This window comes from Pelobates fuscus, chromosome 10, assembly GCF_036172605.1.
Source record: "Pelobates fuscus isolate aPelFus1 chromosome 10, aPelFus1.pri, whole genome shotgun sequence".
Classification (NCBI taxonomy): Eukaryota; Metazoa; Chordata; class Amphibia; order Anura; family Pelobatidae; genus Pelobates; species Pelobates fuscus.
Genome location: NC_086326.1, coordinates 129,199,878 through 129,216,822, shown reverse-complemented (window position 1 = coordinate 129,216,822; position 16,945 = coordinate 129,199,878). Strand labels below are relative to the sequence as shown.

General features: G+C 42.8%; 2 protein-coding genes across 2 annotated transcripts; one reads left to right on the top strand and one right to left on the bottom strand.

The window, feature by feature from the left end:
* Positions 1-403: 403 nt before the first annotated feature.
* Positions 404-9,087, bottom strand: LOC134575841 (zinc finger protein 260-like). Its single transcript, XM_063435277.1, has 2 exons — positions 9,020-9,087; positions 404-3,029 (listed from the first exon to the last, which is right to left on the bottom strand). The coding sequence occupies exon 2, from the start codon at positions 2,949-2,951 to the stop codon at positions 660-662; it is 2,292 nt and encodes a 763-aa protein (XP_063291347.1). The 5' UTR covers positions 2,952-3,029; positions 9,020-9,087; the 3' UTR covers positions 404-659.
* A 271-nt stretch (positions 9,088-9,358) lies between these two features.
* Positions 9,359-16,277, top strand: LOC134575371 (oocyte zinc finger protein XlCOF8.4-like). Its single transcript, XM_063434663.1, has 5 exons — positions 9,359-9,451; positions 11,307-11,449; positions 12,894-13,142; positions 13,690-13,759; positions 15,083-16,277. The coding sequence occupies exons 2-5, from the start codon at positions 11,372-11,374 to the stop codon at positions 16,036-16,038; spliced, it is 1,353 nt and encodes a 450-aa protein (XP_063290733.1). The 5' UTR covers positions 9,359-9,451; positions 11,307-11,371; the 3' UTR covers positions 16,039-16,277.
* The last annotated feature ends 668 nt before the right edge of the window (positions 16,278-16,945 follow it).

Sequence of the window (16,945 nt, the reverse complement as noted above, 5' to 3'; positions counted from 1 at the left end):
TCATCCTTGTGGGCGGACTCGGGGCTGGCCCCGGGGGCCCAGATCTTGAGCTGTGTCAGAGGCCCTAAAATTTCTGATGGCAGCCCTGTAACGATCTATGGGTAACTGAATCATGGGGCTAGAAATAATACCATATGTAATATATTATGACACATCGGTCTCATTTACATAGTAAACATTTTACATTTTTCTATTAAAAAAAAAAAACTACTTAAAGAAAGAAGAATTTAATGTATAGAGAACAAATGAATCTGTGCAAATTGGGACTATTATGACAGGAGAGTCTGTTTAACGAATGAACGAGACAGTTACTTTTCAGGTTTTGTTTTAAATTAACCCTTCTTTTGGCCCTCTATTTCCCTTTGTTCTTATTTTTTTTTTAGTTATACTTAAGAAAAAGTATAGACTATGTTTACTTATTAGGACATGCTCTTTGGCTGTTTTTGGCAACTGGTGGAGTGTAAAAGAACATTCCCCATTGAAAATTGTAAAAAAAAAAAAATTACAATTGAGGTTTATTCATTGAACTCTCAATTGTACCAAGCTGTGTCTATAGCCAGGTAGGAGATTCATTTTCCAAATCAGCTCTTTTGGTTTGAATAGTGCCATTTGAATTTCAATATACTACAATTTGGGGTAAATAAACACAATACGATCATCTATCTTGTGTGAATCCACTGATGTTTAACAAAGCCTAATTTGGAACTAAATGCTTTGCTACAATCAGGACATGAGTATGGTTTCTCTCCTGTGTGAATCCTCTGATGCTGAACAAGATTTGATTTATCATGAAAACATTTTCCACATTCAGCACATGAAAACTGTTTTCTTCCTGTGTGAATTCTCCTATGTATAATAAGAACCGATTTATTTGAGAAGCATTTTCCACATTCTAAACATGCGAACGGTCTCTCTCCTGTGTGAATTCTGGAATGCGTCACAAGATTTCCATTACTTGAAAAACATTTTCCGCATTCAGAACATGAGAATGGTTTCTCTCCTTTGTGAATCTTCTGATGTGTAATAAGGTTTGCACTACTGGAAAAATATTTCCCGCATTGATTACATAAATATGGTTTTTCCCCCGTGTGTGTTCTCTGATGTGTAACAAGATATGACTTGGTTGCAAAACACTTCCCGCATTGTGAACATGAGAAATGTTTCTCTCCCGTGTGAATTTTTTGATGTGTTGCAAGATTAGATTTACTTGAAAAACTTTTTTCACATTCAGAGCATGAGAATGGCTTTTCTCCTGTGTGAATCCTCAAATGTTTAACAAGTTCAGATTTTCTCAAAAAACATTTCCCGCATTCAGAACACGAGAAGGGTTTCTCTCCTGTGTGAATCTTTTGATGTGAAACAAGTTCTGTTTTCCTTGAAAAAGACTTCCCACAATCAGAACAAAAGAATGGTTTCTCTCCGGTGTGAATCTTGTGATGGGTAATTAGATTTGATTTAGTGGTAAAACACTGCCCACATTCAGAGCATGAAAATGGTTTCTCCCCTGTGTGAATCCGTTGATGTGTAATAAGATTTGAGTTACATGTAAATCCTTTTCCACAGTCAGAACATACGAATAGTTTTTCCCCTGAGTAAGACTTCCGATTTCTAACAAGTTTTGAATTACTAGAAGTTTTTTTTCCTGTCTTCTGCCTTCTCAAAGGTTTCTTAGAAAACTGTTTTCCACATTTAGGACAAATCAACGTCTTTCCTTTGCGAACCCTCTGGTTTTGAACAAGCTTAGAATAATTATTACACATCTGGCATTCAGAGTCGCCATGCAGCCTCTCTGAGCTGTGTTTCATTTGATGAGCATGATAACTGGATTCACTATTGAATGCCTCACCACATTCACTGCACTTTATTTCCACTAATTTCTTATATGTTCTCTGCTTAGAGTGGTTCCTTTTTCCGTCCCTTGCAATATTATTAGATGTATATTCGGTTTCTGTAACAGTGTCTTCTCTGCAGAAGGCTGGCTCCTCCTTAATCTGAATTGATGTATAGTCTATGTCTGCATATACCGGTATAGAAATGTCAGGGTCTATAAATGTTCCATTTTCATCAGCACTGAATTCCTCCTTAATGTCAGTAGGTGTATATACTTTCTGTGTATGTTCTGTGGAGGTATAAATGGCAATGCCTGCGAGTATCCCATTTTCATCATCACCAGATTCCTCTTTCATGTGCATAGATGTATATTCTGTCTGTGTGTGTTCTTTGGTTATACATAAGCCAGAATTTGTAATAGTTTCTTCACATGAGACTGGTTCATCCTTAAGGGAAGCAAATGTATATTCTGTTTGTATAGAATCTTCACTTAAGGCAGATTCCTCCTTTATATAAGTAGAATTAAGTTTTGTGGCTGTACAAATGTCAGTGTCTATGCTTATTTGTTCTTCACACAAGACTGATTCCATCTTAATATGAGTAGATAAATATTCCGCTGATGTGTAATGTCTTGTAGCTGAGATATTTTTGTCATTATTTGAGAACGATTCCTCCTGTATGTAAGCAGATTTGTGTTCTCTGGGTGTATAGATGTTAGTGTCAGTGATAAGATGTTCTTCATATGAGGCGGATTCCTCCTTTAGATGCGTAGATGTACAATCTGTTTGTGAATATTCCAAAGGTATACACATGTTAACACCTATGACATTTCCTAATTGATGTAAAGCTGACTCTTCTTTAACTGAATATGTATATTCTGGCTTATGACCAGAGCTTGTATATATGCCAGTGAGATTTACTTCGTCATCCGAGTATGATTCCGTCTTAATAGGAGTAGAAAGAGGTCTCTGTGCATGTTGTTTAGGTCCATTAATGTGGGAGCCTGTGAGATTTCCTGCTTCACAAAAGTGTGATTCCTCTCTTGAATTTTGCACAAGTTTGCTCTGTGGCTTTCTTAGTTTGTGAACTGTTTTGCAACATTCTGTAAAACTTGTTTCCATGTTTCTTATATCTTTGGTAACACAATCTTCAGAAAAGATGAAGGCATCAAATACTTCAGGGCTATGTCTGCATAATATCTGGTGAAAAGAAACACATTGTTATTTACGCTTAAGATGAATGACATTCAACTACCGTATATGCTCGTCTATAAGTCGATCTAGTGTATAAGTCGAGTGCAGTTTTTGACCAACAATTGTAAAATATGCTATGACTCGTGGATAAGTCGAGGGTACAACTTTCGAATGGAATTGTTCCCCTTCTGTTCGGTTACCAAACAAACTCTGTGTGGTCCCCCTTGTTAACACCTCGTAATCACCGACCATCCCTGGCTGTTAACTGCAAAAAAAGCATTCCCTGGGTGGCCGCCATTCGTATATACGAACGCAAGTGTTAGTCTCTCGAACACAGGAAGCGGTACATGGTCGTCAACGGCATGGGTCTTTGAGTCGGCTACCTGCGAACCCCACTGAGACTTGTACCCCTGCCCATTCGACTTCCCGATCAGCTAGAACGACGTTCAGGAGTCGACAATGCCCCACATTCGGCTCCCGAACGGCGTACTAAATTCTATCGAAGCTAGCACTGACCCATAGATAAGTCGACTCTGCGTTTTAAAATTAAGTTTAGGTCAAAAATTTCTCGACTTATACACGAGTATATACGATACATTCTAATTATGATGGAAAAAACTGCTATACATGAACATAAAGATTTCTATGGAACACATATCACCCAGCAGTCACCCAATAGTAGTCCCCTCACATTATATATCCATCTGTTACCTAATTACATAGACATTCCTATCGGTGAATAAAAAGAAACGTCACAACTTCAGCTAGGAAGAAAAGTCACACTACCATAAACAAACAGCAATACAATTTGAAAACATGTATTAACTGACATTTATATATTGACCAGATCATTTACATATGAGGGCATTACACAAAATGCAGAAAAAAAAAAGCAGACTTAAGTCAGCGAGTCATTAAGATATAAAACATGACATGTAAAGACTGAAACAATTGTACATAATATTGTGCCATTCCATGTATATTTAGTGTTTTAATGTGGTCACATGCCGCTCTACTTCTTTAACCCCTTAAGGACACATGACGTGTGTGACACGTCATGATTCCCTTTTATTCCAGAAGTTTGGTCCTTAAGGGGTTAAGTAGAAAATCAATTTTCAGATATCAATACTGATATCAGCAAAAATAATGTTAGGGCTCGGGGTCCTTTTTTCTGTGACTTATCTTCGTGTGATTTTTTTTTCCCCCTGGATTCACCCCATCACATACTGTACCTGTTAATCACCAACATAGCACCAATATCACATATAGCACTCACATGTTCTTTTTGATTAACAGCAGAAACACATAAGTGTGGTAGACTAAACTTGAGTCTTTTTTTTCAGCCTATATAACATCAAATTTTTTTAAAGTAAAACTTTAAACCCCATAACTACTACAGTGCGTCGCTTATTGCCTCCACTACCAGCGATAAAGAGCCTGATGCTTTCTGTATGAGATAATCCCTGCAGTGCAGGCTGCCAATCAATCTCAATAAAATGAAAAGGATACTGCTTCCACATTAGGACTTACGGAGAGACCGAGAAGAGGCATACCTATGGATCTGTGAAGAGATATAAGAGGGGCTAGATAGGTCAATGGTTTATAGGTATGGATTAACACTTTGAATTGACTCCTACTCCTATAGAATACAGGAAACCAATGTAAGGACTGACAAAGGGGTGAGGTGTGAGAGGACCGACTAGAGAGGAAAATCAGTCTGGCGGCAGCATTCATTACAGAATGTAGAGGGGCAATACGGTTTTTGGGAAGACCAACTAGGAGAGTGTTACAATAATGCATGCGGGAAATTACTAAAGCGTGGACAAGCTCCTTAGTAACACCTTGCGTAAGACAGGGGTGGATGCGGGCTATGTTTTTAAGATGGAATCTACAGGATTTGGCAACATACTGGATGTGAGGGTCAAAGGTGAGGCCAGAATCAAGTATAACGCCAAGACAGCGCACTTGCAAGGATGGACTGATGTGGATACCACTAACTTAAAGGGAGAGCGAAAGAGGAGGAAAGACAAGGAGCCCAGTTTTAGAGATATTTAGTTTCAGAAAGCGGGAGGACATCCAGTCAGAGATGGAAGAAAGGCAAGCAGTGACACGTTGCAGGACGGCAGGGTAGAGGCCCGGGGAGGAGATATATATATATAGGTGTCATCAGCGTACAGGTGGTAGTGGAATCCAAATGGGGTAATTAGTTTGCCAAGAGAGGCAGTATGAAGAGAAAATAGAAGGGGACCAATGACATAGCCTTGGGGGACTGAAAAAGTAGAGCATGATCAACGGTGTCAAAGGCAGCAGAGAGGCCAAGAAGAATGGAGTAGTGGCCTACTAATCCGGTAGTGCTGGAATATAATGCTGCTATATTTCCCCTTAGGAGAAGGGACAAATGCTGGGCATGATAGGTTTAGTTGAAAACCCTGAGACCAGTCCCACTGCTTCTGTTATACATAACACAAAACAAAAATTTAGTTATTTGAAGAGATCACATTTTTTCTTCAAGATACCAGGAAAACTCCTCACCAGCAGATAACATCTAGCCAACTCCCGAGGCAGCAGCTCACAACCTCCTATGGGCGCCACAATAACAAACCTAGAGCCATTGCCAGGAGGTGACAGCCAGTACTATGTTACAGGGCCCGACTGTCCCCGGCTAGCACTATGGAGAAAATTACGTCAAATGCCTTCTTCCCAGAGCAAGAAGGAAGCTATGCAGGATGTCAAGGAAAGCCAAGCAATGCCTGCAGCTCCACTGGAGTACAGGGAAGCCACACTCCGCCAGACGCGAAGGTAGGTTAAACCAGAGCTATATATATATATATATATATATATATATATATATATATATATATATATATATATATATATATATATATATATATATATATATATATATATATATATATGTGTGTGTGTGTGTGTGTGCCACGTATTATAGGTGAATGTCAGTGTTTATTTGTGTCTGTATGTTTGTGGCATTGTGCAGCTTAGTCTGGCAGTGTGTGTATAAGTGTAGCTGTGTGTATAGGGGGGCCCTGGCCAATAGTTTTCAAGGAAGAGTTCTGGTGGCAGCCGTGAACACACCACCATACCTGAATGAAAGCAAGAAGAAATCACAATCACAATACAGCTGGCTATTAAATATGGGCAGCTCTTCACAAACATCACAAACAAACACCCCCATTAGCAGCTTCACAGAACATCCCACTGCAACCATCACCACTGCCATCACAAACACACCCCCCATTATCACATCACCAGAACAGCCCACTGCCACCATCACCACTGACTCCACAAACACCCCCCCATTATGATCTCACCAGAACATCCCACTGCCACACTGCTCTTTGTCCCGTCCCCCCACACCCCAGAACATGTCACCGTTACCAATATCTGGCCATGTAACCCCCCCTCCCCCGAGTCAGAGCCCCCATATCACTGGATAACCTGCCAGTAACTCCCTCCCCCAGTCAGAGCCCCCATATCTCTGGAGAGCCAGCCAGTAACCCCCTCCCCCCCAGTCAGAGCCCTCATATCACTGGATAGCCTGCCAGTAACCCCCTCCCCCAAGTCAGAGCCCCCATATCTCTGGATAACCTGCCAGTAACTCCCTCCCCCAGTCAGAGCCCCCATATCTCTGGATAACCTGCCAGTAACCCCCTCCCCAAGTCAGAGCCCCCATATCACTAGATAGCCTGCCAGTAACCCCCTGCCCCTAATCAGAGCCCCCATATCACTGGATAGCCTGCCAGTAACCCCCTCCCCCCAGTCAGAGCCCCCATATCACTGGATAGCCTGCCAGTAACCCCCTCCCCCCAGTCAGAGCCCCCATAGCTCTGGATAACCTGCCAGTAACCCCCCTCCCCAGTCAGAGCCCCCCCCGTCAGAGCCCCCATATCTCTGGATAGCCTGCCAGTAACCCCCTCCCCCAAGTCAGAGCCCCCATATCACTGGATAACCTGCCAGTTACCCCCTCCCCCAATCAGAGCCCCCATATCACTGGATAGCCTGCCAGTAACCCCCTCCCCAAGTCAGAGCCCCCATAGCTCTGGATAACCTGCCAGTAACCCCCCTCCCCAGTCAGAGCCCCACTATCACTGGATAGCCTGCCAATAACCCCCTCCCCCCAGTCAGAGCCCCCCATATCTCTGGATAGCCTGCCAGTAACTCCCTCCCCCCTGTCAGAGCCCCGCATATCTCTGGATAACCTGCCAGTAACCCCCTCCCCCCAGTCAGAGCCCCCATATCACTGGATAGCTTGCCAGCAACCCCCTCCCCCCAGTCAGAGCCCCCATATCTCTGGATAACCTGCCAGTAACCCCCTCCCCCCAGTCAGAGCCCCCATATCACTGGATAACCTGCCAGTAACCCCCTCCCACCCAGTCAGAGCCCCCATATCACTGGATAGCCTGCCAGTAACCCCCTCCCCCCAGTCAGAGCCCCCATATCACTGGATCGCCTGCCAGTAACCCCCTCCCCCAGTCAGAGCCCCCATATCTCTGGATAGCCTGCCAGTAACCCCCTCCCCCAGTCAGAGCCCCCATATCACTGGATAGCCTGCCAGTAACCCCCTCCCCCAGTCAGAGCCCCCATATCTCTGGATAACCTGCCAGTAACCCCCTGCCCCAGTCAGAGCCCCCATATCACTGGATAGCCTGCCAGTAACCCCCTCCCCCAGTCAGAGCCCCCATATCACTGGATAGCCTGCCAGTAACCCCCTCCCCCCAGTCAGAGCCCCCATATCACTGGATAGTCTGCCAGTAACCCCCTCCCCCCAGTCAGAGCCCCCCATATCTCTGGATAACCTGCCAGTAACCCCTCCCCCAGTCAGAGCTCCCATATCTCTGGATAACCTGCCAGTAACCCCCTCCCCCCAGTCAGAGCCCCCATATCTCTGGATAGCCTGCCAGTAACCCCCTCCCCCAGTCAGAGCCCCCATATCTCTGGATAGCCTGCCAGTAACCCCCTCCCCCAGTCAGAGCCCCCATATCTCTGGATAACCTGCCAGTAACCCCCTCCCCCCAGTCAGAGCCCCCATATCTCTGGATAGCCTGCCAGTAACCCCCTCCCCCAGTCAGAGCCCCCCATAGCTCTGGATAACCTGCCAGTAACCCCCTCCCCCAGTCAGAGCCCCCCATATCTCTGGATAGCCTGCCAGTAACCCCCTCCCCCAGTCAGAGCCCCCATATCTCTGGATAGCCTGCCAGTAACCCCCTCCCCCAGTCAGAGCCCCCATATCTCTGGATAGCCTGCCAGTAACCCCCTCCCCCAGTCAGAGCCCCCATATCTCTGGATAGCCTGCCAGTAACCCCCTCCCCCAGTCAGAGCCCCCATATCTCTGGATAACCTGCCAGTAACCCCCTCCCCCAGTCAGAGCCCCCATATCACTGGATAGTCTGCCAGTAACCCCCTCCCCCAGTCAGAGCCCCCATATCACTGGATAGTCTGCCAGTAACCCCCTCCCCCCAGTCAGAGCCCCTGATATCTCTGGATAACCTGCCAGTAACCCCCTCCCCCCAGTCAGAGCCCCCATATCTCTGGATAACCTGCCAGTAACCCCCTCCCCCAGTCAGAGCCCCCCATATCTCTGGATAGCCTGCCAGTAACCCCCTCCCCCAGTCAGAGCCCCCATATCACTGGATAGTCTGCCAGTAACCCCCTCCCCCCAGTCAGAGCTCCCATATCTCTGGATAACCTGCCAGTAACCCCCTCCCCCCAGTCAGAGCTCCCATATCTCTGGATAACCTGCCAGTAACCCCCTCCCCCCCAGTCAGAGCCCCCATATCTCTGGATAGCCTGCCAGTAACCCCCTCCCCCAGTCAGAGCCCCCATATCTCTGGATAGCCTGCCAGTAACCCCCTCCCCCAGTCAGAGCCCCCAAATCTCTGGATAACCTGCCAGTAACCCCCTCCTGCCGGGCAGGGCTGCCCATCCCCGGGTTACAGCTGCTGTTTGTTCCCCCAGGAGGTGTCACACCCCACACATACCTGGCTGGATACCCGGGCTGGGCTGGTAGATGCGGTGAATGCGCTCCCCGGGTCACACTGAGCTCTGTGACGGTGTCCTCGGTGGGCAATGCCGCCTGTGGGAATAATAATAATGATGAGGTTTGCCCGAACCAATCATGGACGGCTAATACTTCCCTTTAGTGACACTCCAGCCACGCCCCCTCTCCATGGTAACGCCGTATTCCGCACATGCGCAGTGTTTAGCTCGGCGTGCTGCACAGATGAGTGCAACAGAGCCAGCCAATCAGATGGCTCTACTTTTCCGCGAGCTCTATGCCCTGGATACCGGGATTAGTGACGTAACTTCCGGCGCACAGAGCTACCATTACTATGCTGGGAGTGTGTCTGCTGGGAGCAGGGAGCCATTAGCGGAGAGACTGTCCGAACCGCGGGAGAGGGACAGCCTGCCCGGTATGTGGGGGTCTCAGTGACATGCTGGGAGAGGGGCTGAGCGCGGGCGGGTAACATACCGTGCAGGCATTGGCTGAGTGTCTGTAGGATGTCCCATAGTCCTGGCTGAGTGTCTGTAGGATGTCCCATAGTCCTGGCTGAGTGTCTGTAGGATGTCCCATAGTCCTGGCTGAGTGTCTGTAGGATGTCCCATAGTCCTGGCTGAGTGTCTGTAGGATGTCCTATAGCCATGGCTGTAGGATGTTCTATAGTCCTGGCTGGATGGTTGTAGGATGTCCTATAGCCCTGGCTGGATGGTTGTAGGATGTCCTATAGCCCTGGCTGGATGGTTGTAGGATGTCCTATAGCCCTGGCTGGATGGTTGTAGGATGTCCTATAGCCCTGGCTGGATGGTTGTAGGATGTCCTATAGCCCTGGCTGGATGGTTGTATGATGTCCTATAGCCCTGGCTGGCTGGCTGTAGGATGTCCTATAGACCTGGCTGTATGGCTGTAGGATGTCCTATAGCCCTGGCTGGATGGCTGTAGGATGTCCCATAGTCCTGGCTGGATGGTTGTAGGATGTCCCATAGTCCTGGCTGGATGGTTGTAGGATGTCCTATAGCCCTGGCTGGATGGTTGTAGGATGTCCTATAGTCCTGGCTGGATGGCTGTAGGATGTCCTATAGTCCTTGCAGGATGGCTGTAGGATGTTCTATAGTCCTGGCTGTATGGCTGTAGGATGTTCTATAGTCCTGGCTGTATGGCTGTAGGATGTTCTATAGTCCTGGCTGTATGGCTGTAGGATGTCCTATAGCCCTGGCTGGATGGTTGTAGGATGTCCTATAGCCCTGGCTGGATGGTTGTAGGATGTCCTATAGCCCTGGCTGGATGGTTGTAGGATGTCCTATAGTCCTGGCTGGATGGTTGTATGATGTCCTATAGTCCTGGCTGGATGGTTGTATGATGTCCTATAGTCCTGGCTGGATGGCTGTATGATGTCCTATAGTCCTGGCTGGATGGTTGTAGGATGTCCTATAGTCCTGGTTGGATGGCTGTAGGATGTCCTATAGCCCTGGCTGGATGGTTGTATGATGTCCTATAGTCCTGGCTGGATGGTTGTAGGATGTCCTATAGTCCTGGTTGGATGGCTGTAGGATGTCCTATAGCCCTGGCTGGATGGTTGTATGATGTCCTATAGTCCTGGCTGGATGGTTGTATGATGTCCTATAGTCCTGGCTGGATGGTTGTAGGATGTCCTATAGTCCTGGCTGTGGATATTGGAGATTTAGTGGCTTGCTTGTATTCACAGTCATAGAGGTGTTTAATTCTGCTGGGCGAAATATTGGCCAGATACCAACAATCAGTGTACGGAGGATGCAAAACCATCAGAGTGAAGCTGTCACTTTTCTGGGAGAACATCCATCTCCTTATGATTGTTGTTATTATGGTGCAAACTTGTGTCCTGTAGCACTGTGTGATTTGAATGTGTGGCAGTAATAATAATTCTAACATGTTTTACACCACTTCTTCTGTTCTTGATGCTCTACAAATCTTAACAGCAAACACCGTTTTGTGCTAAAATGACTGAAACATGGCAAGTACAAATGTGATTATGGTGCTCTTTATCCATGGTTAAAATTGGATCTTTGTATGCTCTCACTATATTGTGCCCTTTATAGTCTTAATGAACAGTCACTCCACTGAAATGTAATATTTGCATTTAATTTGGATATTGCCTGCTCATATCATAAACAAGACTGTAGACATTACTGCTACTGTTGTATTGTGTATTTTGATTTATTTTATTTATTTACCCATATTTTACGTGTGGCTACTGTATGAAGGAAAAGTATTCTTTAACTTCTCACCCACAGACGTCAACACCAAGAAAATAGTTTCACCATATCTTTTTCTCAAAACCATTGACAACTGCGTGATCATGAACAAAGATAAGAATCAGACATCTGAGAGGATCTTGAATCTTACGCTTGAGATCATCTACCTGCTGACAGGAGAGGTGAGGTTCTTAGCGTATTACATCATGATTATTTTATACTGTTTAACAGGGCTGTGGATGTCAATCAGTCAGTCATTAGAGGTACTTTCTGGTGGTTAGGTGACTTTTGGTTGATGAGGACATCTAGCGTCCTGTAAAATCCCCATAGGAAAGCATTGAAGCAATGTTTTCCTACGGTGAAGGCCTAATGTTCTTGCCACGCATGCGCATTAGCACTCCCCTCAGCGGGTCATGTCGGAGGAGGTAGGGCGCCTACTCAGCAATAAGGTATATCGGCGCTTGAATCGGGTACGTTATTAAAGGGATTTTTAACACTATAGAATCCCTTTACGTGTAAAGTAATGATAATTCCACCTGTTTAATGATAAGCAGCTTGCTGAAGTACTTTAGGCATTAATTGCATAATCTTGCAGGAATTTTTTATAAAAGTTCCAGTTTCAAGAGAAATTGTCACCTTTATCATTCTACCTTATTCCCTCACTTGCTTTGAACTGTAGTGCTTTGAACTGGAGTGTTTCTCACAGATGAGCCTTGGTTTCAATGCATCTCTATATGAAGCGGTGATCGCTATTTGCTGTAATAATGATTTTACAAGAGGTGGATTGGAGCTGCAATGAGGGGTCTCCCTGGTCTGTAATAAAGTTATGGTTAAAAAGGGACACTATAATCAACAAACAACTTTAGCTTAATGAAGCAGTTTTGGTGTGTATATATCATATCGATTTACAGTGCAGGAGATACTTTTTTTTTTTTTTTTAAGTAAATTACACCTGATTGAAAATGAAACCATGTTGTTTTCATGCAGGCTGTGTCAGTCACAGCCAGGGAAGGGATGGCTTGGCCTGCATAAACAGAAACACAAGTGATTTAACGCATAAATGGCAAAGAATTCAGAAGAGAAACTTCACAGCCATGATCTATACACTAAAACTGCTTCATTAAGCTAAAGTTGTTTTGGTGACTAGTGTCCCTTTGAATGAATACTCAAAGCCACTAAAGCACTTCATGTTGCTTAAGTGCTTTAGAGGTTAACAGTATGTCCCCTTTTTACCACTTAAAAAAAAATACAAATAAAAATTCCTTTTATTTGTGAGTTTTAACTTTTGCACTGGAGTGTGCTTCTATGTTGAGAGCATCAGGGCTGCAGCCGCAGTTCTCTTTCACGACCCCCTCCTTTCTAAGACACCATAAGTTGCTGAGCTTTTGTTATCCTACATATTTCTTTCAAGCTCCATTTAGTTTTTGTCTTATTAATTGGCTTAATTGAATGAAACTTGCCTCTTCACTGTTTCCTTTTGGGTTTTGCTTGAAGAGCAATGTCAAAACTTCACAAGAAGAGTAACACTTTTTTTTAGGTACCTGTTTATTCCACAGAATACAAAAAAAGTACAGTACTGATTGATGTGATATGTATGTAATTCAAAATATGTTTATTTATATCTAGGATTATATGATTGTGAAAAAGCCTGGTGAACGTGGTGCACAAAGAATGCCTCATGTATCTGACGGATTTTGTGGCACCCTGAGCATTAGCACTGTGACCTCACCTCACTCCGTGATACAGGAGCGGAACAATGACCACAAAATACTGGAGTTGACCAGCAAGATTATTCACCCACTAACTGGAGATCTGAGCACTGCTGGGAACGGACCAGTATACACCAATGGATGTAGTTCATCAAGATTGGCAAAAGTTGGTCATTTTTTTAATATTATATATGTTATTTTCTTTAACCGCAGTTAAAAATGTTAATGTGTTTCATTATTACCCGGTATTTTTATATCTCTGAAACTTTGATAACGGTGAGTGCAAAGCTCATTTAGTTCTGAGTGCAAAGCAGTATCTCAGAATTTTCACTCCCCCAAGCAAGAGTGAAAATAAAGTCTTGGGTAATTGGGGTGGTGAGGGTTGTATCACTAAAATGAACTCTTTAATGTGGCATTTTCACTTACGGAAATTTGTAAAAAAAAATTAAAAAAAAAAATTAAAAAGGTGGGCTCCTACTTGATTGGCTACCCATGCAAATGAATGTGAAAAGGCAGAAATAAAATGCTAGCCTCAAACGGTAAGGGAAAGTCAGTGGCCCAGCAATGTAGCGCACATATTGGCGTGTATGCATTGATACAAAGACAGATCTATTCCAATTACTTTGTTTGCTTGTTTTTATATTATATGTAGAATTTTGGATTGGTGCTCAACAATGTTGTTGTTGTTTTTTTTCTATATTTTATTATTTTAGTATCTAGGAGGACACCAGGATCTTTATAAAGATGCAATGATGGAGAATCCACAGCCAATCGGCTTACTCGGTAAGAATAATTGTAAGCTTGTTTGTGTTTAGGTTGAGCGAGGACGTTATGGGGGGAGGGGAAATACCCTTTTCGCACGGACACCCGGTGAGCATTGTAAAGTAAATCTACACACAGCATCTTAAAAGAGCAATTTTTATTTTTAATGTAAATATATATTTTCCATTCCTGGGCTTGATCAATACTCTTTTTCAGTGCTGATAAAACTGTGCTTCCTCTGGAGCCACTGTATAATCTGGCTGCCATATAAAGAAGGCTAGGATACAACTGCCTAAAAAGTGATTTGGAACATACGTTAACCATTTTCTAATGCTTATGCTAACCGAATGCTAATTAGGAACAGCATTTACCTTGTGTAGATTCCTTTCAACCCTCATAGAGTGGGTGGGTACTTTCAGAACTATACATTAAGAAAAGTATTGACTTCAAAATGTTATGTTTGTCCGTGCAGCTTTGGTAACTAACTATAAAACTTCCTGTTACATAAATTCTCTGCAATTTGTTACATAGTAATCTAGGTTGAAAAAAAGACTCCTATCTTTTGCGGTGTACCTTAAAAACGCTTCTTTGTATGCTGATGAAAAGAAGGCAAAAAAGACAATTTAAAGGAATGGCCAATTATGCCACAAAAAGATAAATCTTTCTCGACTTTATACTGGCAGTCAGATCTCATCGTAAATCAACAACCTGTTCATATACAGGTTAATTATATGCTTGAATATTATTTTTATTTAAAAAAATAATAATAATCCAGCCTTTTTAGAAAAAATATCTGCAGAGTTTGATAAAACAACGTCTTTCGTGACTTTGCATTAACTGATGTAATCAAAATATACCACTGGGAGCCTGGTGCCCAACATTTTTGATGTATTGTATTGTTCTTGAGGATAAGCTACTTATTCCATAAATCTCTGCTGGGCAGGGCTTTAATCGATTCCTTGTTAGGTAGTGGTCTGCCTTCAGATGCATAAGGGAAATGATAAAGGAAATTTTTATTTGTTTGCATTTTATTTTTAATTGATAGGTGGTAAATTTACTCTGTATGTTCCAATTAAGTCGTATTTTTGACATATACAGAAATGGGGTAAATAATCAGACATTATGGTATACTGTAGAGATTAATATGCAATTGCACACATTGTATGTTTAAATATGGCCTATGCAATGAATTGGTATGTGTAACAAAATATAACTTTTTATGTGAAAAAAATTTCATTTGTAAAAAATATTTAGATTATCGCTATAAATTTGTTTCTGGTGGATATATCGGTCAGGAAAGACGACACATTAAAAATAATATATACTGTCCTGTTTCTTCGCTAGATTGTGTAAATGAAGATAGAAGTGATCTGAAAAGTAATCCAGGAACAAAATACTTGATTGATAAACCACAAAAGCGACCGTCTGGAACAGTCCAAAATGTAGGCCTATGTGTCAGCACATGTGAAGAAGAAAATCTTACAGGCCCTGACATTTATTCAGGCACAGAACATCCACAGACAGAGTATACACCTACACCTATTAAGGAGGAATCGGCATCATGTGCAGAAAGAAACCTCACAGACACTACTACAATTTATACTCCTACAGAGACAGACTATTCATCTACTCGCATTAAAGAGGAGTTGGTCTCATTTGAAACTGTAAATATTGTAGAACCTAACATTTATACACCCACTGAATATGCACTTCCAGAATATACATGTCCCTCTCGCGTTAAGGAGGAATCTGCACCATCTCGACAAGAAAATCTCACTGACACTAACCTTTATACAGCCACAGAACATGCTCAGGTAGCATATTTGGTTAAGATGAAAGAACATAAGAAAGGGAACGGTAGCATACAGAGACTGCATAATAGATTGGCTGTTATGAAGTGTAATGAGTGTGGAAAACACTTTCATAGAATCACAGCTTTCATAGCTCACCAGCGAACGCACAGCACGCCAAGGATGTATAGCTGTGTAGAGTGTCAGAAATCCTTTACTAGTAATGCAAACCTTGTCAAACATCAGACCACTCACATCATCAAAAAGTTGTCTTGCTCGTACTGCGGCAAGTATTTCTCTTACAAATCAAAGCTTGTTACACATCAGCGGATCCACACGGGGGAGAAGCCGTTCTCATGCTCGGAATGCGGAAAACGTTTCACTGATAAGTCAAGTCTCGTCCAACATAAAAGGATTCACACTGGAGAGAAACCATTCACGTGTTCTGAATGTGGGAAAGCATTTACACAAAGTTCACAGCTTGTTAGGCATCAGCGAACTCACGTGTAAGATAACACAAAGTTCTGGTGTTAGGTGGTTTACTAAAGAAGAGAAGGAAATTATTCTTGTGTTTTTAATTTTTCTAGGTCACTTTGAATTCATGCAAGAGGAAATAAAAGCATTGTGTTTTATATTTGGACAATTCTTATCGTGATGTAGCATCAGATGTGTGAAGCATTTTACACACTGTACATATTTTCCTGAACACTAGGTGATTCACACAAGATAATAAAACATTTTTTACTTAATTTGGGTAACATTTTTATGCTGAATTGAGCCTTTTAACAATCATTATTTGCATTTTGCTTAACAATTTAAAAAAAAAAAAAAATCATCATAATAATAATGCAAAATGCATTATAAGCACTGAATAATGATTGCTCCATTGCAGCAGTACTGTCGGAACAAGAGTCATTTAGTGATATCATACCCTGCGTGATCCTTTTTTTTTTTTTTTTTATTATCATTGGTTCAAAGTTTTTCTTTTTATTTTGACAAAACAGCAGTAAAAGGAAAAGTAAGAACAAGTAAAACTTAAAAATACACCCTTGTTATGGACATTAAGACAAACATAAATTATGCAGAAAATGTGTGGCTGAAAAAAGTTAAAAAATTGGCAGCATACAGATTGGGTAGAGAGAGGGAGCGAGAAAAAGAAAAATGGGAGATTTTTGGTTAAGGAATAACAGAATATGTAAATCAGCGATTATGACAAAGACTTTGACTTCAATGACATATTCCACAACCCCTTACTTTTCCGTGATGGTCTTGTTACAGTATCCATACCAAAGTCTTAAGGAACCTTGATCAGTCTTGCAGAACCATGAACAAGGTTGAACATATACGTCAGGTGAAAGTATTAAGAGACACTTGAAGTTTGAAAGGAAATGAACATAGAATATTAAAACAGCTCGGG

What these genes read in the sequence shown, in the direction of transcription:
- LOC134575841 (XM_063435277.1), bottom strand. Translation starts at nt 2,951, where the DNA reads ATGGAAACAAGTTTTACAGAATGTTGCAAAACAGTTCACAAACTAAGA.
- LOC134575371 (XM_063434663.1), top strand. Translation starts at nt 11,372, where the DNA reads ATGAACAAAGATAAGAATCAGACATCTGAGAGGATCTTGAATCTTACG. An exon ending in TCTACCTGCTGACAGGAGAG is followed by an intron (nt 11,450 to 12,893) that starts GTGAGGTTCTTA and finishes ATTTATATCTAG; the next exon opens with GATTATATGATTGTGAAAAA. An exon ending in GTTCATCAAGATTGGCAAAA is followed by an intron (nt 13,143 to 13,689) that starts GTTGGTCATTTT and finishes TTATTATTTTAG; the next exon opens with TATCTAGGAGGACACCAGGA.